Raw genomic sequence first — 24,177 nt, 5'->3', positions numbered from 1 at the left:
AAGAAATACTTACCAGTCCTCCAATCTGCCATTGGGCTAGACTGGTAATGGTTGTCATTGCACCCCCTTCGCTGGACCACTGCACCAGCAGAGGGATTGTCAAAATCTGGGATCAGAGGACAGGTAAGTATTTCTCGATGGCAACTTATGGCTCATGTGCCTACAAAGAGGGCTCTGTGTGCCAGCTATGTTCTAGACCATATCATATCAACCACTTCAAATACCACACACAACTTAAATACTATTCAGCCTTTTTTTTTCTTGATAGTGCCTAGGTATGCAAAATATTCCCCAAAAATACAAAAGAAGGAGAAAGCTAAAGTAGCTTAAGAACAAAATTACTATTTCTTGTCTGAATATTTTGTAACAAAGATCTTCTTATCATACATGATGACTTTGTTATTATTTACAGATTTGATGGTGAATGAATATTCTTGATTGTGTGTTTTCCCAGTTGAGATGCATGTATAGAACAGTAATCTAAACATTAGAAACTTTGTCTATTTTTTAAATTGGATTTTGCTAGTTTAAACTCTTCATAATCTTGCTTTGCATGCACCAGAGCTTCAAATTAAGTTGTCTGAAATAGTTTTGAAAAAACTAAAAAGAATACTTTAAATTCTTTTATCAGATCTTTTATCAGATATCGATATAGAGATAATGTTGTCCATCACTTCTGTTAAAGTTAGCAATTATACGGGAAGTTGCAAATGCAATTGCAGTATTCCCTGGGTCATTCAGAATGAAGAAATCATGCATAAATAATTGATGGCCCCACTCTCAGGAATTATCTTTATGTAAGCAATAGTAAATGAGAGTGAATGAATATTTTAAATATTTTAGTGTAATGGTTTTATCTTCCACAGAACTAAACACAACAACACAGTGGCATATGACATTATCACCTGAAAGTTACATGTATACAGTACATGGACTTTCAACTCCCTTAACAAAACACCAGACTCTCTTAAAGTAGATACAAGGATGCCTATATCAAGACTGTATACATTGCATAACAAACTTTATAAGGTGGTGTGTGAGGAATTATTTCCAGTCTGTGGCCCCCTTCAAATGTGCCAAGGAATCCAGGGGGCCATGTGGTCTTGTTTAAGAATGTCTGGTTTAGTGGATAGAGCAGTGATTTCCAATGTTGGGTCACCAGATGTTCTTGGACCTGAAAAATAATTGGTCAGCATAGCTAGTGGTGAAGGCTTCTGGGAGTTTTAGTGCAAGAACATCTGGACCCAAGGTTGGGAATCACTGGGATAGAGCAATGGACTAGGACTCAGGAGCACTGGGTTTGAATCCCTCCTGAGTCATAGAAGCTTAGTGGGGGTGTGGGTCTGGTAAATCCACTCCTTAAATATCTCACCTATCTTGAAAGCCCTGTTGGGGTTTCTTTGAGTTGGTTCCACCTTGATGGCACATAACATAATAAATACAAGAAAAGTTTTTGAAGGCCTCACATGTTTTCATGAAAGGTTTATCACTGCTTCACATCCACTAGTCAAAATCCTATTGTGATTTTGCATATATGCAATTAGCTGTCATGACTCATTGATGAAGTGTGATTAGGAGCATGGTTGGCATGTGGCCAGTACTTCTTCAGTCTTGGTAACTTAACAAGATTCCTCTATTATTATTTTCAGACAATCCAAAGTGGATTTGAGAACAGCAGTCTCCAAGGCTGATGAAATGACCAGACTTACTGAGGATCTTAGGGCCCAGATTGCCCGAAGGGTAAACTGCATTCTCTGTGGGGTTCAAAATTCAAAGGGTTCACTGAACATCATTCTCTAGTATCCCATGCTTTGTTACATTGATAATACTAATAAAAAGTGTATGTATGATTTCCAGGAAGAAGATGTATTAGCCACTCAGAGGAGAGAGGACGCATCTGATAAACGTGTACAGCAATTGCAATCTAACATAAAACAACTAGAGACAAGGTAACAGTATTAAATAACAGCATAATGAAAATAATTGAGACAACAATCTTATATGTGAAATTAACATACACATGTATGTTATGCTGTAGATTGCTAGAAGCATTGTTGAGATACATCCATTCTTCCTCTTTAAGTAACTTTCTATTGGACATACTCGTTCATGTGTCTTACCTCTTCAAATACAACTTAGGTCATGTTTCTTTTTTACTCACTAAATGTCTTTTTTACTCTTATTTATTTTTATTTATTGCAACTTACTATGGGCTGGAGCCAAAGGTGCACTTCTATAGGTGGGAAGGTTTCTTTTAACCATGGAGAACTGACACTGGCACTGGACACTATTTAATAGATGACATATTTATTTTGAAGTATGAGAACTGCTTAAAATATGTCTCCTATTGTATTGCTTGCATTTTTCTGCCACAGTTCATGGAAGAGCAATAACTGTTGTTTTATTTCCGCTTGTGAGTTTTTGGATTGAATCCCGTGTTCCTAACCTTCCTTGTCAAGTTTGTTTTATTTGTGTAATTATATTAATGGATCTGCATACTCATCTGTGGTAGTTTCATGGGAAGGGAGGTTTGTAGCCCTTCCTTTTGGCTGTTTCAGTGTTTTATTTAGTTGATTCCATTGGACAAGATGACAAATTGCTTTTTGTACCTGAATATGCGAAAAAGATTTCAGTGCTGAGAACTGGTGTCAATCCAAACAGGGACCTTAAGCAGATGCAGCCTTGCATTCTGGAGAATAAAAGTGTTTTATTCTTAATATCATTATGCTTTGATCACTTCTGTTCAAGTAGTTTATGTTCATTAGTGAGTCAAGAACTGATTAATCTCTTTTGAACTTCCTGAGTACAATCTGTTTTACAGAAAACATGTCACAGTGAAAGAAACCTAGCTGTGATTTGGTGGGGTGCTGAGGCCTAGACAATGTCTAAGCAATGAGCTGTAAGTTTATGTGCTTCATTTTGGAAGGCAATCTAATTGACAAATTCTGTATCACACAGCAAATGAGTGCAAGTCCTCACTTATGGAAGCAACCATATAATTCTGATGCAAACTATTGCATCAGAGCTGTCATGACTAATTGATGAAGTGTGATGAGGAACCACAAAACGAAGCATCCGCACCAGGATCAAAGAACATGAGAAACACTGCAGACTAAAACAAACAGAAAAATCGGCAGTTAAGATCTAGCCAGGGGGCCCTTTTGAAAGAGCCATCCCTCAAGGAGGTAGGAGGGATGGCTTGTAGACAAAGGGCCTTCTCGGCAGCTGCCCCCAGACTATGGAACGCCCTCCCAACTGAAATGCGTCTTGCGCCGACGTTGATGACATTTCGGCGCCAGGTCAAAACCTTCCTGTTCCAGAAGGCTTTTTATTGAAATAACATCAACTGTGGGTCCTGATGATGGCAATTTTAATTGTATTTTAATTGTATTTTAATCATTTTATTTTTATAGTATTGCATTTTAATTATTGTAAGCCGCCCAGAGACCTCTGGGTAGAGTGGGTGGCATATTAAACAAACAAACAAACAAACAAACAAACAAACAAACAAACAAACAAACAAACAAACAAACAAGCTGGACATGAAATTCTATTTAAAAATACTGAAATACTGGACAACACCAGCAATCATTATGTTAGACTGCACAGGGAAGCCATTGAAATCCACAAACACCAGCAGAACTTCAGTAAAAAGAAGAAAGTTTCAAACTCAACAAAGCTTGGCTCCCAGCACTGAAAAATACAGCGTGCAAAAGGTCAACGACCTCTACCCAGCCACAAGGACCGGTGATCGCTACACACAAAAAGACCAGCTAACGACACCCATCAATCACAGTGACAGATAATCTCTCCTTCTTATCACAACGATACACCCACAACAAAAATACAATGATCACCGTAATCACCCATCTCCTGAAAAGGACAAAAGCTGATCCCACAGCTATAAATATTCAACTCCCAGACAAACTGCACCAGAGCACAGAGTGCTGCTCCTGTCCTCTGAAGATGCCGGCCACAGAAACTGTCAAAACATTAGGAAGAACAACCTTCAGAACATGGCCAAAGAGCCCGAAAAACCCACAACAACCAAACTATTGTTCTCATCTTCTGTTTTCCTGTTTTGACTCTGTTAGATTATTCTTTATAATTCCTGATATGCTCTGTATAAACCATATCTTCATAAAATTCAAATTGCAAGTACCTTTTATATGAGACCATCCTTTTTGTAATGTTCTTGAACTACAAGGAACATAGATGAATCCTTAATTTTTTTTTTACCATTTCCTGCAAAAACTATTTTGGGAATTCAGAAAATATAGACTATCAACATGTTTCATAAATATACATTTTAAATTATATGACTTAAATGGGAGAAGTGTAACCCAAACTTCACTTGTTCCATTTAATTTATTTACATTATCTTCTATATTATGTTGATATCTGAGTTCTCTACCACAATAGCATGTCCAAGTGATAATGCCCAATTATATCACATTTCAAAATATCATCAAAACTATTAAATATTGTAGATTCAGGGTACGTAGACACCGTTAAGAACTTGAGATTGGCCATTTTGGCTGCCACCCTTCATTTCAAAAGCACTCAAAACATGCCCCTCAGTAGGCTTTTACGGAAAAATCTCCCCAAGTACAGTAAGCAAGGGTGCAAAGATAAAAACAGTTATCAGTAGGTCTGAATTTTAAGGAGATCTTGCAGTGGGTTTTTAGGAAGGGTTCCTGAGCGTCTGAAATCCAGCTTTTAGGGTACAGGGGAAAGATCCAGGATCATCCTGAGAAAGTAAATCTGCATAACCAAGGGAGGGTGAAGTACTACAGGGGCAGAAGATCATATAATCATATCCTCTTTTTATTTCCAGGCTGAAAGTCAATGCAGTTTCTCTGTTGTCCACATTTAGTCAGTAAAAATGGTCATTATGTTTTCAGGCTTTGTCTTGTAACCAAAGAATCTGAACAGCTAAGGACAGAAAGAACAACCCTAGAAAAACAAATCCAGGAGCTACAAAAAAAATGTGTAGATTTAGAAAAGGAGAAATACAATGCTGTGGGAAAAGTCCGTGACAGCCTGCAACTCTTAGAAGAAGCTAATCTACAAGCAAGTCAGGTAAATAAAGCTTCGGAGGGTTGATTTTGCATATCTGTTTTGTAATAAGATTAAGTAGCCATTTAGTTACTCTTTCTAAAATATTGATAATTGATTACTGCTTATTGACTGTTAAAGATCTTCTTCACGCAGAAGCAACAGATACAATTGTTGTCTTCTGCTGGCAAATTCTCACTTGCCAACAGTTTTATTCTCCCCCTGGTGACAAACCGTTCCATTTGTTTGAAGAAATGAAAGCTTATGAAAAATAAAAACTGCTTAATTTAAAAGGTGCTTCTAGTTTTTCTTGTGCTACAGCACACCAACCAACATGGTTACCATAGATTAAACAACCTTTAACTTCTCTTTATTATTTTGTGCTGTCAAGTTGCTTCCAAGTTATGGTCACCTTATGAAATAATGATCTCCAAAATGTCCCATCATTAGCAGTCCTGCTCATGTCTTGTAGACTTTACCCTATGACGCAATGCTTAATTTTTAATATGCATTTTGAAAGAATGGTGCTAGTGTTCATTTTTAAGAACAGTTCTGAGAATAGAACCTTGAAATAGTTGTAATTAGTTAAACTAATCCTGATTTTCTGACATAGAAAAAAAAGGTGAAGAAACAGGATGATCTCTTTTGTCCTCTGATTCTGGGAAGGCTGGTGGTAAAAGTGTGCTTGCAGTAAGAGAACTGGACAGAGAGACTAGGCATATGGAGAAGATCTGGTGAAACCTAGATAATTTTCTAGGCAAAGATATATTAATGCTGCTGATGTGTGTTCCTCTGTAGAAAAAGATGAATTATTCAGATTAGGTATGGCTATGACAGGAAGTGAAATTCTATGTATTGCTAGACAAAAAATCCTTCAAGAAAGACTTTGTTTAAGAATAAGAAAAGTGTGATATACTATTTATATAAATGCTTCTAGGAAACTTTTTTAAATGTTGCTTCTAGAAAGAGGCTCTTCTCTTGTCAGTGTTTCAACCTAATCTTTTGGACTGAGATCACAACAACTTTAAGAAGCCTGAAAGTTTGGATATAGCAAATTACTCTTGGCCTATAATCAGATATCTTAGGAACGCCCTCATTGTTGTCACTGTGGAAGAACCTTAAAGTTTAATGATGCATAAAGCAGCAGACACATTTAATTTGGGTAGTCAACACATAGATAATTCCAAAACTCTTAGAATGTGTTTATTGAAGAAACTGTTTTAGTACCAGGTAAGCAAGTGTCTTTTTTATTTTCTGTTTACTAAAGCAAAGCAAAACCCACAGCCTTCTGTAGACTTATTAGTCAGAATTTTGACTGGGCATGTGCCCCAGAGGAAGATCGTTTTAATGGAGTGTAACCTTTTATTTCCCACCCTAGGCAATGATAGCTCAGAAACAAAAAGAAGAGGAGATTAAAAATATGAAGGAGGGATTTTCTCAGTTGGTACAAAATGTTGCTTTGAGAACTAAAAAAGAAGTGAGTCATTATGCTTAAAACTTCTGGTTCCTTGAAACACTGGAGTTTTTATACATTTGAAATTGATATCAATAAACATACATCTCTTTCCACTAACTGTGTATTAGTTAATCTAAATAACTTCAGTTGCTATATAAGTTGTGAAGGAAAAAATGTGCAATACATTTTAGCCAAATAGAGTGCTGGAATTTAATTCCACCAAAACCAGTGTGTAGTTTTTGATTGAGAGAATCTGCATTCAAATTCATTTTGAAACACTAGATGGAAAGGGATCTGAATGAACACATTATTCATGTATAGAGATAGGTATGAACCTCATTCCCTTTCCCTGCCTCCCCATCCAATGATCCACTCATCGGTTGGAGTGCACTCCTTTCCTCCTCCTCTTTAGCTGTTCATCCAGACTCCTGCAGGAGCGCAGGTTTGCCTGTCCTGCCTATTTGTCTGAGTGGGGGATCAACCAAGGAGGTGGAGCAGGGAAGCATGTGCTCCTGCTGAAGACTAGTCAAACAGCTGGAGAGGAGAGGAGCACATGCTGGCTGGTGTGGGGAGGATCCAGGCACGGGAAGGGCATGTGCAGCATCTGTAGTGCCGCATGTATGAACCAGTACAAATGTCCAAACTGAGGTTCATGGTCATCTCTATTTGTGTATGTAGTTAGAAAGTATGCTACAACTGAATATTAGAGGTCTCATCTGAAAAAAGGGTATGTTAATTTATTTCTAATTTTAAAAGGGAATACATTTTAATTTTAGGGTGTAAATATCACCTATAGTCTCTACATGTGGTCATTGTGAACACCTTATTACCACAAGTGACAAAACTGTTTTGAAAAAGAGTTGTTTTCCTCTGTTCAAATAATGTGTGCTCTGCTTGTCTGCCAAGTAGTGCATGGATTGGTAGATGCTGTTTTGGAATCCATAGTGGCTCTTCTAAGTTCATGTTGTGTATCTGCTTTTTGTTCATAGCATGTTTCTTCCTTCACATAATGGGATTTAGTACTGCTATGAGCTTCCCTGTAACATTTTAGAGGGAATCTCTCACAGGCAATATCATTCTGAAGTTTCTGTGTTGAAAGATAATTTGATAAAACAGAATTGGTATAGCAACTTTTAAATATTTAAGAGTGATTAAAATAGTAATGTGGCAGTGTTCGTCTTTGAATTGCCAAAGTCCACCACGACAGAAATGTTATGATTGATCTCCTTGGGTATAAAACATTGAAATTGATTTTATTATCCTGTTAGAGTTTGAAATTGTTAATAAAATATGTGTTCCCAATGGCCTTCATTGATTCCAATTTGGCATCTATATCCATGGATTCTTGGATTGGCAACATTACGTTTGTAGCATAAGACTCATTGAAACACTCAGGCAATGAGATGCCTAGGGCACATTACTTTTCTTTCTTCTAAACATGCTATAAAAGCATTGATAAAAAGTATATCTAATTTTTAATATTTGATATCTGTTCAAAGATATAGACCCTCTTTATTATATGTTTTGAAATATCTTACTTTTGAATCTTTATTCCCTGTAGCTTTTAATGTGTTGGGAAGTACATATATTATATTTAAAAATTCATATTACTTTTAGAGGGAGGATTTTTATGAGATGTCATATTTTTGCAGCTTGTGTTTGAACTTACAAGTGGTTTTGGATATGTTTATGAGTAATCTGGTAAGAAAGACTAGATTACTCATACACATGTTTAAGCTTGCTTGTAGGTTCAAGTTTAGGTTGCAGAGAAAGTGTGAAATGTCATAGAAATCCTCCCCCTACTAAAATATGTAGATCAAAGTAATAATTCTACAGTTACTTTTATCCTTCTGTATGTGTCACCCATTTAAATTAAATTCATGTTTTAAATAGATTAGTGTGTGATATGATTTTTAAAAGGCGTCTCTATTAAATCATATACTTTTTTTTTAAAAGATAGAAGATGAAAAGAAAAGGCATACCATACAGATTTCTCGATTAAGCAAAGAATGTACTGCACTCCAATTGGTATGTGTTAGATTTCTCTGAAGTTGTTTGTTGTGTGACTTCCTGTTACCTGGACAAAAGCAAGATTTTCATGAATTTCCACATCACATCTCATGTACCCTATAACAACTGCAGTGCATCCCATCTTGCAAATACAGTGGACCCTTGACTTACAGACGGCTTGACTTACAGACTTTTTGAGTTACAGACTTCTCTGGCCGCAAAATTTAGGTTTGACTTGCAGACTGAGATTTGACTTACAGACCACAAAAAAACCCAAAATGGAACAAAAACGGCCTGTTATGGGATTAATCGGTTTTCAATGCACTGTAGGTCAATGGAGACTTGACTTACAGACTTTTTGACTTGAGAACCGCCTTCCAATACGGATTAAGTTCTCAAGTCAAGACCCCACTGTATGGTAAACCTGGATATGACACATTTGCTTATTAGCCTCATAACTTGTCTGACAAATGCCTGAGACTTTCTGTCTCCACACGTTACACTGGGTGTGAGGGGAAAGTACTCCATGGAAAATTTGTCGGACAATTTGTCCTGGCTTTTTTTTAACTATTAAAAATAAGTATGGCTGAGAAGTCACTGAAAACTGGGGGCATTGTTTACAGCTCTTCAGATTTCAATGTTGTAAAATTTCTGTCTTATACATTTAGTTCTACCTGTATTCTGCAACAGGAGACTAGAATGTTTTAGCTAAGTGGAAGAGATTTGAAGTAAACAGGTAATGAGTTTTTGTGCTTTGCTACTAAAATACTATGTGGAAAGTAGGCATGCATGGGCTTCAAAGCGCAATATGTGTAAAAAAGACAGTGAGCCAGTGATGAAACGAGTTAGCATTCCAGTGTGGTCCTATTACATATACTTAAGAAAGAGAAAAATGAAAGCTTTCATGAAAGGATCCAGGAAGAAATGGATCACATTACAAAACCAGATACAGTGGTGCCTCGACTTACAAAATGAATCTGTATTGGAACGGTGGCCGTAAGCTGAAATTTTCGTAAGTTGAAGCACCATTTCCCATAGGAATGCATTGAAAACCGATTAATCCGTTCCAGCCAAAGCAAAAAATACCAGAAAAATAAAAAATAAAATACTGTACTGTAAAAACGGAACAGTTTAAAAAAGCAAAAAGCAGCACCTTACCCTGCTGCCTCCACTGCCGTCGCTGCCAGGAGGTGAGCTCCGCCTCCTGTCCCCACTGCCCTCTGCCTCCCGTCCCCACTGCCCTCTGCCTCCTGTCCCCGCTGCCTCCTGCAGCGGCAGAGTCAGCAGGGACGGGAGGCAGAGGGCAGCGGGGGCGGCTTTGGAAGCCCAGGAAGCTGAAAGCCACCCCGATCTCCACGCCAGGTGCCAGCTTCCCGGATTTCCAAAGCCGCCCCGACCGCCACACCAGGTCCCAGCTTCCTGGGCTTCCAAAGCTGCCCCGACCACCACACCAGGTCCCAGCCTCCCTTTTCCTAACTGTTGGGGCAAAGAAGCAACCTTTTTGCCACCAATGGTTTGAATTTCCTGCCCTTTTTCCCTGCCTGTTTCTTTTTGTAAGTGCAAGTTCCGGCCACAAGTCGAAGCAAAATTTTGCGGCTGGAGCTTTTCGTAACTTGAAATTTTCATAAGTAGGGACGTCCATAAGTTGAGGCTCCACTGTATACTGATAACCAAATACAACTGGAATGCCAAAATAAAGAATAAAACAGAACCAAACTTTGTTCGAATGTGTGGCTTTGGAATTAGAAATGAAGCAGAAAAGTAACTCAGAAATCCAGGAAGCTTCAGGTAGGTGGAATTTGTGGTTACGTTGTATGCTGAAGATTGCACACATCAGAACAAGGTACCTGAAGGTGCAGCCATAGCACCATTGCCAAGTTCAGATAAAGTAGTATGCGAGTTGCTCTTGTATACTTATCCTTTGATTCCTTTCTAGGAATGTGGAGAAAAGCAAAGCCAAATTGAGCGAGCTATTAGAGAAAAGCGAGCAGTGGAAGAAGAGCTAGAAAAGGTGAAACTTATTTTCTTTCATGCCATTTTCATACCTTTAGTGTGCAGCATGTTCATATATGTAGAGATACCTATGGTAGTTCTTAAAAGATTGCATGTATAGTATTTTCCGTCTGATACAGAATACAGTGGTGCCTTGTTTAACAATGTTAATTGGTTCCCAAAAAAACATCACTATGGGAAAACATCGCTAAGCGAAACACCATTTCCCATAGGAATGCATTGAAAACCGGTTAATCCGTTCCAATGGGAACGGATTACCGTCCTTAAGCGAAAATCGCCATAGGAAACATCGCTAAGCGAAACATTGTTTCCCCCATTGGAATGCATTGAAGCCTATTCAATGCATTCCAATGGTTTTGCGATGTCCGTTTTCGCTGTTTGTAAAGTGTCTTAAAATGTTCAAAAACTGTTTTAAATGCTTGGAATCATTAGTGCACCTTGTAAAACCTTTGCAAACTTAATTTGGCTTTGTTCTGAGTCTTTGTTAATTTTCAGTGAATTTTTTTCTTCCTCATTGGAATGCAGTTCAATGCATTCCAATGGGGGAGAAAAAAATTCACCGAAAATTAACAAAGACTCAGAACAAAGCCAAATTAAGTTTGCAGAGGTTTTACAAGGTGCACTAACGATTCCAAGCATTTAAAACAGTTTTTGAACATTTTAAGACACTTTAAAAATAGCGAAAACGGACATCGTTAAGCAAAACAGGGGGACCTAAACTGTCATCGCTAAGCGAGGCAAGGTCCCGAACATCGTTATGTGAAATTTCCCCATAGGGAACATCGCTAAACGAAGTGCAAAATCACTCCAAAAACCTCATCGCTAAGCGAATACATCGTTAAACGAGGCAATCGCTAAGCGAGGCACCACTGTAGACTTAAACTAAAACATTCAAATCATTTATGTGGTAATCTCATCTCCTGGCTATGTTTTCTCTCTAAAGACCATTGACCCATACCTGAATGCTTATGGAAATATTTTGTGAACTCATGAGCCCTACTCAAGAATTTTTTCATTACACAAGACACTTTGCATGGAGTGATAGTAGGGGTTGCACATGCTGCCTTTGCTGTTGTATTGTTTCCCATGATGGCTACAAAAAGAGTATCCACAGACAGAGGCAAAATGGGGGGAGGGGAGCCTGCGAAACAAATGTCACCTGTTCCCTTGAGCTGTAGTTGCAGAATGTACCTAAAAGCTTGTACATTTGGATGAGGGGAGTCCAAAGGCTTAAGAATTGGTAATCTGGGTAATATATTGCTAAAAGTCATTGCTATCCATCTTCTGTTTCTTCAGACAGAAATTGTTTTGAAAAACGTTTTTGGGATTTATTTACTAAGGAAATTTACTTCTTACATACTTTATTCACAAATTCCACCTATGGCAGAAAACAAAGCTAGAATCCAGAAAACAGTAAATAAATCAAGTAGTCTTACAGTTCCAACTTACAGTCATCCTAGTAAGGTTTTCAAAGTGTGTGAGAGATTTAAGGAGGGTATTACCACTACCACCTCACAGTAAGTTTCCATAGCTGAGCAAGTGTCCCAAGTCCTGATCCTACATTCTGTCTGGTCCCCCATACTGGCTTTCAAGTAAAGTTATTACCTCTGTGAAACCTGTTATCTGCGAAAACATGACTGTATCATTTGCCTTCTATAAATCCGCAATTCGTTTCAATTTTTTTAAATTTTTATTACATTTTTAAACTAAACTAATTAATAAAATATAACATAAAATTTGGATTCTGTCCACACAAATTACATACGAAAACAATAACACAAAACTTAGTGCCCATTTCACCTTGGGGACCATTATATCTTACTTTTTTTAAAGGACAAGGTGTAACATTTCTGAAAAGATTAGAGAAATATTGGAAGTTAATATTGAAACGTCACAAAAGCATTATTATTTTTAATAATCATCGTCATTTTAATAATATCAATATGAAATGATGATGTGAGTAATGTTTTAAAAAATGACAATGAATTTGTTAACAGAAGCAGGATTGCCCATTGCAAAAAACTGGAAGCAAAATTGGGTTTTCCAATTGTATGACTGGTATAATGAAATTTGGAATATTGCAATTAATAATAAATTGACTTCAGAAATTAAGTACAAAAAAGTAGAGTTAAAGACAAATAGATTTAATGAGATATGGGATGAATTTATAAATGCTATATTGAATAAAGAGAAAGGGAAAAAGCCAATCCAATATTATGTGTACAGTATTTTTGAAGGGATTTGATGGATTGAAGGTCAAGTTAAATGATGGATTGAAGGTCAAGTATAAGGAGGTATCAATCCCCATTTAAAAAGACAAAAGACTAGGGGTAAATTGCAGCTAACTTGAACTTTTTTAACCAGATGCCATGATTAAAGTTATCATAGAGAGGGATGATTTGGAAACTAATCTGGGATCAGTTTTCACAATTCATTTAAGAAAATATGTTGTCCTGCCTTTTTGTCACACACTGGTATTCAAGGCAGCTTGCAAGAAATCAAAACCCATGAAAATAAAAATACAATGGTGCCTCACTTAACAGGTGCTCCGTTTAGCAATGAAATAGCTTAGTGACGACTTTTTCGGAGCGTTTTTGCACTTCGTTTAGTGATGGTCCCTTTGGGCGATTTTCACTTAGCGATGGTTGAGACCATGCTTCACATAGTGATTAAATTTTGGGTCCCTTGTTTCGCTTAACGGTGGTTTAAACAGCCTCATGTTTGCTGGTTTTTAAATGTTTTTCTGTTATTTATAAAGTTAAAGTTTACTGTTTAAAATGTTTGAAATCATAAAGTGCACTTAATAAACCCTTTGTTAACCAAATTTGACTTTGTTCTGCCTCTTTTTAAATTTGTTGTTGTATTTTTCCCCCATTGAGATGCATTGAATAGGTTTCATTGCATTTCAATTGGGGAACCGCGTTTCGCTTAGCGATGATTCCTATGGTGATTTTCGCTTTAAGATGGCAATTCGTTCCTATTGGAATGGATTATCTGGTTTTCAATGCATTTCAATGGGAACCGAGTTTCGCTTAGCGATGAAATTGCTTAGCAGCGATTTTTTCGTAACGAATTAACATCACTAAGCGAGGCACCACTGTACAAGCAGCAGATGGTAACCTTTGATTTATTAGCCTCTTATGTATGGAATGGCTGGTGCTGCCTGTGGAAGGCGTCTAATCCAATACATCATTCCTGCTAATAGTACTGGGCAGGATTCAGTCTTAGCCCTGTTGCTGTTCCCCACACACCACTCACAAATCTGCATTAGAGTTCAGAGATTCTTTGAAATAATATGATGAGGTTGCATAGGAGGAATTTACAAAGATCAGTCATTGCTCCTTTTCCGTTGAATCAAATAAAGAAATCCGTTTGTGTTAATTTATGCTGTACAAGCCAGATCTGACAGTGGTCATATTTAATTTGAATTAATTCAGAGATTCTTATTTTCACTCCCTCCCCCAGGTTCTGAGGCTCCTTAGGGCATCCTTTCGCCCTTTGAAGGAAGGGGATAGGAAGCTTTCAGTTCATTTAAACTAAATATATACATTGCATAACTTTATGGCAACAGGATTTTGTCCAGAAAGTGAAACTTGAGTGAATTTTTCCCAGGGAATATTCCTGCTTTCAGGTTAACTGTTCTGATAATTATAACACATTAATTAACAGGACACAAACTTTTAGTGAGAAGTGAAAGTATACAATACAGTCTTCATATGATTTTTGAGAGACAGTAGTGTGGGCAGATTTATCTTAGAGGAAGGTAATAATGCTAGAAAGGAAATCACACTTGCAATTAGATTAAGGTGGGCCGAGTAACTGAAAGCAGATGGCAAAGTTACTTTGTAGGGGTCTAATGGAAGAAAAACAAGTAAGAGATTTTGTGTGAATCCATTAATCAGATATACCGCGAAGGTAGAGGAAATGAAGGTGACTACAGGAAACTAGAAGAACTTCACCAAAGATGTCTGATTGCTGAGCGTGCAAAAGATGATCTTCAGCTCAGTCTTCAGAAAGCGCAAAATAAAATCAAACAACAAGAAATGAAGTGAGTAACTACTGTATGCTATAAAGAGGTTTTAAATTCATTCAGTAGTTTTCTCTTAGGCAGTGGTTCCCAACCTTAGGTCCCCATATGTTCATTCGCTACAGTTCCCAGAAATCCTGGCCAGCACAGGCAGTGATGAAGGATTCTGGGAGTATTAGTCCAAGAACATCTGGGGACTCAAGGTGAGAAGAAACCGCTGCTCTTAAGTCTTTTGAGTTACAGTTTTCACGTTTACCCGTTTTTACAGCCATAACTTTTCTATCCAGATCTGTCTTGTCTCTTATTTATAAGAGTTATTTCATAGGTTAAGTAGGACATTTTATCGTTGAATCCGTTTTTATGTAGACTCGTTTTTTTATAGAAAATATGTGTGTTTTTATAGCTGATTGGGAAATTCCCCTTGAAACATAATATAAAACATTCAGTTGAGGCATTTTTCTGTGTTGCCACTTTTTTCTGTTTAAAATCTGACCTTTTTAGTGCTTGTATTTTATTGTTTTTGCCTTACTTTGTACAGTATAGGCTGTAATCGTAATAATCCCATAAAATAATAATTTGTGACCAGTTTTTCCAGGCTGTATCTAATTTCCCTTTAGTTTTGGGAGTAGCTTTGTCCAAGATTTTGGGGGACCCATTCCTGGAAGGGGGAAGGATAAGAAGGCATGCTGAATACAAGGGTTTCTCGTTGGGACTGTTGGAACTAGGGTAAGTGGGTTGAACCAAATTGGAGACTAAATGAGAGTTAGCTAATCCTTGTAATATATTCATGGCAAAGACCCTGATGTTGGGAAAGAGTGAAGGCAAGAAGAGAAGAAGACAACAGAGAACTAGAAAGACAAAGAAAATGGCATGGCCCTGTCTCTTTCTAGTTCTTCCACTTATCATTAAGTTTCCCCATTCCCATTTCCCTTACCCATATTTCTGTTACTTCATAGGACACAATAATTTGCATCCCTGTCTTAGAGTTCAATTATCAATATTCCCTCAAAGTGTCCATAATTGTTAATTGGATTGTGGTAGTATGTATTGAGATAAATTCCTATAAAGTGAACTTCAGTAGATACTGGTTTAAATGCTGACCACATCAATGGATTCACTGTATACATCATCATCAGTGACAAATTGCTTCTGATTAAAGGTGATTTGGGGTGCACATGACTTATATCAGTGGTCCCCAACCTTGGGCCTCCAGATGTTCTTGGACTTCAACTCCCAGAAATCCTGGCCAACAGAGGTGGTGGTGAAGGCTTCTGGGAATTGTAGCTCAAGAACATCTGGAAGTTCAAAGTTGGGGACCACTGTTATATACAATAACATGCACCCTGAAATCCCAAAAGGAAGCTTTTCATCGGTGGTGATCTGCCACAGCTACTGATGTCATCACCATTCCATACACGGAGCTGCGCAAGAGGGGTTTCTGCCAAGGAATTATTGTTGTCTGAAATTGCTATTTCTTTGTTCACTGAAGAAAGAAGAATCCTATCTTTTGATATCTACTAAAATGGTAGCTCAAATGTCTGCTGCTCAAACGTCTGAGTTGTGAGCAAAGAACAGTATTAAAAAAATCTGGTTTGTTTTTCAGCTTGTCTGCTTTTCAGGGATTTTTTTAGCCAGTAATAATGTCTTCTAGTTAATTAGGAGACCTGTAAATGTGTTTATCAACCACCATCTGGCCTTAATTTTGCACTAGAGCACCTTTTTGTTTTACAGCATCATAAATACATGCTATTTGCAATCACAATCCAGCCAAATTTTATGCCCTGTATATTGCCTTCTTTGGTTGCTGAATGTTACTTTCCATTGAATGCCATTAGTTGTTCATCAGTAGTAAAGATGCAGTAGTAAATTTTACATAAAATGATGTATGTACAGTAGTTTTTTTTTTTTTAATGCTCAATCTCAAGCAAGGTTCTGTCATCTTTCTGGTTTTGTTTTTTGTTTTTTTAAATCAGGTGTTTCGGATGTTTTTAGTGATAAGAAAGGTTTATCTCTGCACTTCTTGCCTGTATGAAATGAGCTAAGCATCTGTAGGCATGATTGCTAATGCCTTTGAAGAGAATTACTTTGAAATCTATAAATTCAGAACAATTTCTTGGACCACTATATTTATTTATTTTTGTCAGTTGGCCCAATCATTCTGACAGGAATAGAATGGACACTGAAACTCCTATAAGTACAAACATTTATTTTTCTCTAAACTAAAATAGAAGAGTAGAATCTGAACTGTTACAGGGCTGTTCACACAGATCACAACACGAGACCTGGTGTACAAGGTTATGGTTTTGTTTGTTGTCCTGTGCTTTGACAATTTACTTATGAGTTAATTGGAGTTTGTACTGACAAACAGAAAAACAGAAGAAGTGGTAAATTACATTGTAAAATGCCTTTAGGGATTCTTTCATTTAATGGCCCTAATCTGAAGCCCAGTTTATGCTCCTGGGCATGCTCAGAACTATCCATATGCTAAAAAGTATAAGAAAATCCCTTCAAGTAAAGGAGTTGGAAATAAATACAGCTCTCATACTATCAGGAAAACTTTCCATCATGTTTGAACATGGTTAACACATTCTTATTTTAAATAATTTGTATTGCTCAGCGCTATAAGTTTTATGCATTCAGTTGACCAGCGACTCTAGTATATTAATATTTGCTTGTTTAAAATATGTCATGGTTTTTTTCCTCATTCAAGAATAGATTGCCAGATTTTTTTTGCATTTTCTTTTATTTGAAGCTATGAGGAAGAGATAGGCCGTTGTCAGGAAATGATTCACAGTCTGCAAAGTATTTTGGACTCCTCAAGACAGAACTGTGGCTCCATTGGTGAAGAATGTTTAAAACTGCAGCAAGAAAATGAACAGTTTAAAAAAGAAATGGAAGATTTGAGAAGGTTGGCAACGGAGGCACAACAAACAGCAAAATTAAAGGTATTGTCATTTACTTAATATTTCAGTTTTTGTTTCACATTTTGGGCGGTTAATGGTGGGAGAAGTATAAGGAAACAAGATGATTTATTTAATTTTCTTCTCTTTTGAGAACAAATACAATAAATTTGTCTTTTGCAATAATATTTAAAATAGCATTTTCTTATCTATAATCAACAGAAAAATGTTAGAGTACTTAGCTGTTTAGTAGAACTCTAGCTATCTAGAAGCAGCAGTTGATAGTGCAAGATAATGAGGTCACTTGGTTCTCTGCTAGGGTGATGGAGTACATATAAGCACTGTGCATAAAAAGCCACATCTGCTTAACATTCCTTTTTGTACACAGCTATCTGAAGTATAGGAGTGTAATCCTCTGGTTCATGTGACCACTCTGTTCTCCACCCAGTCACGTCATTTAGACTCAGACAAGCAAAATCTTAAACATTATGCTTAAGTGCATACTAACCTGTGTAATAGGTTCATTTTGTTTGTTCGATTGATTGGTTTCTCTGATATCTTTCTCCCACGGAGGAGACCCAAGGCAGCTCCTGTTTTGTAGTGGGAAGTATGGAGCTGAAATAATCAAATCTGAAAATATAGTTTGCCTATAAATATATGATTCTATGAATGTTTGTCCCACACCTGTTGAGAACACTAATCCTATATATACAACTCTGCCAGCCATCACAGATGTAATATTATTTCTACCTCTGTCTCCTAGCTTTCACATTTGTTTCCTCTTGTCTGTGTGTGAGTGAGCAAAAATCAAGAATGTTTTCTTTATATACTGCTACATGTGAATTTCTTACCATCTCATATTTCTTTTCCTTTGTGGTAGGTGCTTATGTTTAATGTTATAATTGGTCAAAAGTATGTTCTCTTTTCCCTTCTACTGATTATTGTCTCTATTTGGTAGTCGCCAACCAGAGTATGGATAATACTTTCCTGAAATAGTGAGTAGCATTAGAAGGAGATAGTATTGATAGACTCAAAGTTTAGCTCTCATAACTCAGTGCTCATCAGAAGCTTCATATGAGATGCTTATTGTAGACCGCTAAGCATTTGTTGAGGAAATGTGTAAAGGATAAAATATCTACTTTCCTAGAACCAATTATTACTCACAACAGGTGATCAAGTGCGATAATCTGGTTGTTACTTCAGTGGAATTTCAATTAAATTAAACTCTTCAAGGCAAGTGACTTGTTAACTGCGCTTTGTAAAAGAAGAAAGTGGAAATTAAACCGTTCAGAAATGGATTGTTTTTATCTTGTATTTTGAATTTGTTATGAAACATTTGTTATCCTTTAAAATGGGTACAGCATGAATATTTGTTTACGTGAACACACTAATAAACCATAGTTCCAAGATCAAAAGACAAAGGTTACTGTTCCAGTGTGAGGCTTTTATTTTTATTATAGATAAGTACAATGAAGAATGAACATTTAATAAAAGAACACGGGTTTGAAGTTCGACTAAAAGAAATGGAAGATGTGAATCAAAACTCTATTGCTGAGCTGAGAGGCCTGTTGATAGCACAACAGAAAGCAACTAACCGGTGGAAGGAGGAAACAAAGAAGCTAACGGAGATTACAGAAGCCAGAATGAATAATTTAAAGTAATTGAGGTTTTTATTTGACATTTTAAACTAATGCAAAGTAGCTGTCTGTCTATAGATTCATGGACAGGGGGAATCTAAATAGGAAAGGTTCTGTAGCAGATTGTGACAAGCATTAACATTATTCTGTTGTAATTATTGTCCTTAAACTTAGTCTAGCAAGAGAGCCATATATAATATCTCCAAAAGAAAAGCTACACTATAGGACAATCCATCACCATTTCTCCATTCCTGTTCAGAACTCTTTATCAATAGAACCTGGCCCTCTGATTTAAATTAAGATGCAAGAGGAAAGCCATTGTAACTGGGACAGATGTCCAGCTCTAGCCTGTTGCTGGGAGAAAAATGCACCCTCTTGCTTATCATTTATGACTAAAATGTAACATGTTTCTGCTCACTTTGAAGGTGATTGCAGTTCCAGAACTCACTAGAGTGGCTCTTAAAGGCATTGTAGAACCATTCCGGTGCCATATCCAGCCTATCTACAGGAGTCAAGGTAGTAGAAGAAGGGAAAAATGTGGATCACATATCAGCAGACAGCAAGGCTGCAACAGGGCAGGGCAGAATGGGGAGGCAAGAGATGACAGTTGATACAGCTCCACTGAGAAATACAGTAAATCCTAATGGAAGATAAAAATAAATAATAAGCGGGCTAGTCTTCTGTTTCTTCCTCACTATATTTTGAACTCTCTCCTTTGTGTGTGCACAGTCATTATTCTTCCATACACATATGCCATAACAGCATGACTGCTATCACAACTTTAGATTATGTTGCTTTTAAGGACTGATTAAGAATACTATTCTTTTTGAATTAATACAATTTGAAAATCAGGTTGTGCTCCTTTTTTAAAAAAGTCATTTTTTCCTGTTGGTTGGGTACATTTTTCCCAAGCCCCTGAGATACTTAACAGATAAGACCAAGATAAAGTATCCATTAAAGTATATATAGGAGAATTTCCCCAGGCATTAAAGCAAGGTCCTTACTGAGCTTCTATGCTCAGATTTAACAAGTCTCCAAGGGAGTTCCTTCAAATGTCTTAAGATGCTCAGATCTCGATAATGCTGATTTGGTGTATGCTAATTGTGCATGCTCCTAATGTTAGAAAGTGACCTCTGTGCCTTTCATTTATTAAGATTCTTTTACTTTAGTAAGCAGACTTATCATACTGAGAGGCACTTCGAAAGCTAATTGGCTGAAAACCGGGTTATATATGTTAGAAATACTTGGAAATGGGTCACTGTGTGACTAAGTTGTTCTTCAAAGACTCCAGGATATCTCCAGCAGCCACATTTTTGTAGTAATGACCTGCAGTCCAGTTAGCTTATTTCTAAAGTCACAAGTAAGACTGAAGCCTTTTGAGTTTACAATTGATTAACCTACTGTAGAAAGCCGTGGTGTTGTTGAAATGAACAAATCTTAAATGCAGTCAATCGGACATTCCATCAAAAACCAAATTAGCATCATAAAACAATTGAGTTTGCTCTTTCATTGTTATAAATAGTGTTTTAGGGGTTTTAGACATAATCCATATTGAATCCAATGGGAGTGGTGTGTTTGTGACTGGTCACATATTAGAGTGCCTATAATTTCCTCCACGGGCTGCAGCTCTTACACCAAATCAGAAATGGTACACTGGCTTGACCAGTGTCAGGCAGCAGTATTTCAAGTAGTGCAGGAAGCAAGAGTGGGGTGCGAGTTTCCCATGCAGCTCTTTAGATGTTTTGAAATAATTAGCCCCAGGCTTCTGCAACTCTCTTGTGATTTCCCAGACTGATTTGTGTAGAATAGCAGAGCTGTATGTTAGGTATTAGCTGGAACAATATTCTTTGGCAAACCATCTAGTCCACTGAATAAATTACCTCACATTTGGGGGGCCTTTGCACCCTCCCTTTAGTCCTGCCCACATTATTTTTGGCTGAAATTCTGTAATACTTGGCAGTTATAACTGTTTATTTTAAGATATTGATTAAAATGTTAACAGGATGAAAAACAGCTGCAGGTACTGGCAATCTGCAAAATATATAATTGCTAAGAATAACTGAAGCATATTATGGCATAATTCAACAGAAAAACATCTGGAATGTACTATATGTCTCACATGAGAATTTTGCATTAAACACTTCTCACAGCTGGCAAATTTATTATCTCCTCCACTTTACTAATACACAGCTTACCTTTTGTTATCCATTCACTGGCATTTCTAAGTAGGCATTTAAACAGTTTTACATAAAATTTCACCTATTTTAATTTTATAAAATAAGGTATACTGATAATCAAAACTAACTGTTACTCTAATAGTGTTGTTATTTTTAAATTAAGGGCACAACCATGTAGACATTAATTCAAACTTTTTCTGTACCTAATTCTGGTGTTTAAATTACTGTTGCAATTTAGTGAGAAATATTTAATTATCCCAGGATTTAAGGTGTTTCACACGTCCACACATCACACAACCTCTCGCCTTTTCCCACCATTGCCACCCTCTTACATACCCATTTCACCAGCATTTAAAACCCTTTTTTAATGTTTAACAAGTGAAATAGTGCTCAGCTGATAAGACATGGTAAGCACTTGAATTAATGCTGTGTCATTATAACATTATACTGTAGTGCTAAACTAGGATTTTATATATATATATATATATATATAGAGAGAGAGAGAGAGAGAGAGAGAGAGAGAGGATTACACACACACACACACACACACACACACACATACACACACACACACACACACACACACACACCTGGGCTTGGGATGTTTGTATTAGTATACGAATATGAATGTCCCTTCTCTAATTAAATTACATTCAATGCTCAATGTATTGGTTATATTTGATCTCAGTAATTTTACAAAGGAGAACCTATCTCTCTGTAAATGCACAATGTTCTCAAGAATATGCTAGGACTTGTCAAAATATTCATTCTGTAAGTAGCAAATAACAAGTTATGATCCTAAGATGAGAAATATTTAAGCACCAAATTTATTTCACGAACAACCCTCCTGGCAGCAATCGATGGAATTATGTTGTTTAAAAGCCAACCACCAGAGACAGATTTTCACCTGGTGAGCACAAATAGGTATACGGCAATGTTCACCACCATCGCCACCATGCTGCTTGAGGTCTTCCAAAGTTATAAGGATTGCTCTGAAAGTGATTTGAATGTAATGTCATTAGTCCTACTTTTGGAAAAAGTAGACTTTTGGAAAATGATTCGTGAAATGATAGAGAAAAAATTAGAGGTTAAAATTGCTTTGACAGCAGAAATTTTCTTATTGAATATTTTACCAGCTACACTCGGAAAAAAACAAGACTTATTTGACCTTACACCTGATAACTGCAGCTATAATTGTATATGCCAGTAAGTGGAATACTACAAAGGTGCCGACAAAGAAGGAATTTATTGAGAAGATTTTGGAACTAGCAGAAATGGATATTTTGACAGATACGCTAAATGATAGACTGGATAATAATAAATGGGAACGTCTTTATACCTGGATGAAATCTACACCGATTTAAGTAGAATAGATTAGATTCATATTATGTTAGAGAGTATAAGACAAGATAAACGTAATGTCATTATACTGGTATCAGAAGATTAGCCATGTTTGTTATTTGAATACGTTTGTTGCCACATAGTGTCTAATGCAGTGGTTCTTAACCTTTGTTACTCGGATGCTTTTGAACTGCAACTCTCAGAAACTCCAGTCAGGACAGTTGGTGGTGAAGGCTTCTGGGAGTTGCAGTCCAAAACTCCTGAGTAACCCAAGGTTAAGAACCAGTGGTCTGATGGACCAGAGTCCACTTAAACAGTCGTCATTTGACAAAAAAATACACAGGTATAGCAAGGAGGAACAGATATTGTTATAAACTATTTGTATGTACACCTGATTCATCGTAAAATAAGAAACTAGCCAAATCCCTGTTTGGCTTTTATACCAGTATTCACAAAATTGCTGTAAATCTTGGTGGCAAATTGCCAGAAATTAAGAAATGGGGATATGCATTTGTTACAGTGTCCAAAAAAGGCAGAGCAGATATATTTGTGTATTTCTGGATTGCACCCAATCATGCTCTGTTGGGTTGTATGCTCTTACAAATTGTTGATGTTTACTCTAGGGATTTGGGAGTGAAATTTGAACAAAAACACCTGGCACCAGTTGCTATAGCAAAGGAAGGAAGTACAAATGCAGAAGGAGATAGATAGCTGAAGCCACAATGAAAGCCAACATATCTTCTGGAAATGCAAATTTCTGAACCCCTCGGAGAACTGTATCAGCCAGCCTCACCTATTTATTCTCCATCTGCCCAAATGAGCAGCCATTTTGTGTCCAGGCATTGTATAGGGAGTGTAGTGCATTCCTTACTGGCACCACCACATTCTAGGAATTTATTGCGCTTTCTTTTAGATACCTACTCTGAGTCTTCATTTAATTTAAGATTGGATTTCTGTGTGGTTGAGTGTGGGATTGATGTATTGACTCTCTTACGGAGGCTATTATTGGTTAGGTCAAAACAAGAACTAAAGATTATTATTCTTCCCACACGCCCTTGGGAATTTTTTTAAAACTGCCTATTGTTTGTCTTTATTTGTTGAACTTTTTTATTGCTGTGGACTCCTGTGTATGTTCCAGAGTGGATGAGCACCAAATGTACAGCATGTTGATTTGGGCTCTGTAGTAAATGGACACATTTGGGTAAGCTGTTCTAGGTGGGGACATTACTAAATTGCTGGACAGCTCAGTGATTTAAGTATCTGGCTGCGGAGCCAGAGGTTGGGAGTTTAATTCCTCACTTTGTCTCCCTAATAGGGGCTGGACTTGATAAGCCATAGGGTCACTTCCAGCTATGCAGTTCTAAGATTATGAACATAATAATTAAGAGAACATCCTCCACAACTCCAACATGTGTTTTCCCTAAGAATGCCTCCCAGGCGAAGGATGGAGGGGTGGAAGGAACTTGGTATTAACTTTGCTTACACACCATAGATTCAGCTCATTCCCAAAGTTGATGCCATTGCGTAGTACCGGTCCTGGACCATAGCCTTTTTCCTC

At 37.1% G+C, this 24,177-nt stretch overlaps 1 protein-coding gene across 4 annotated transcripts in view; it reads left to right on the top strand.

The window, feature by feature from the left end:
- Window positions 1-24,177, top strand: part of SCLT1 (sodium channel and clathrin linker 1) — a 46,578-nt gene that overhangs the window by 17,124 nt on the left and 5,277 nt on the right. For all 4 annotated transcript variants that reach the window (XM_078376714.1, XM_078376715.1, XM_078376716.1 and 1 more), the window contains 9 exons: window positions 1,650-1,740; window positions 1,858-1,949; window positions 4,905-5,082; window positions 6,437-6,535; window positions 8,471-8,542; window positions 10,461-10,535; window positions 14,440-14,585; window positions 17,317-17,509; window positions 18,925-19,121. In XM_078376714.1, coding sequence (XP_078232840.1) covers window positions 1,650-1,740; window positions 1,858-1,949; window positions 4,905-5,082; window positions 6,437-6,535; window positions 8,471-8,542; window positions 10,461-10,535; window positions 14,440-14,585; window positions 17,317-17,509; window positions 18,925-19,121 — 1,143 coding nt within the window. The remainder of the gene's footprint in view (window positions 1-1,649; window positions 1,741-1,857; window positions 1,950-4,904; window positions 5,083-6,436; window positions 6,536-8,470; window positions 8,543-10,460; window positions 10,536-14,439; window positions 14,586-17,316; window positions 17,510-18,924; window positions 19,122-24,177) is intronic.

This window comes from Pogona vitticeps, chromosome 5, assembly GCF_051106095.1.
Source record: "Pogona vitticeps strain Pit_001003342236 chromosome 5, PviZW2.1, whole genome shotgun sequence".
NCBI lineage: Eukaryota > Metazoa > Chordata > Lepidosauria > Squamata > Agamidae > Pogona > Pogona vitticeps.
The sequence above is the reverse complement of the archived record's forward strand: the minus strand, read 5'-3'. Positions and strand labels throughout refer to the sequence as shown.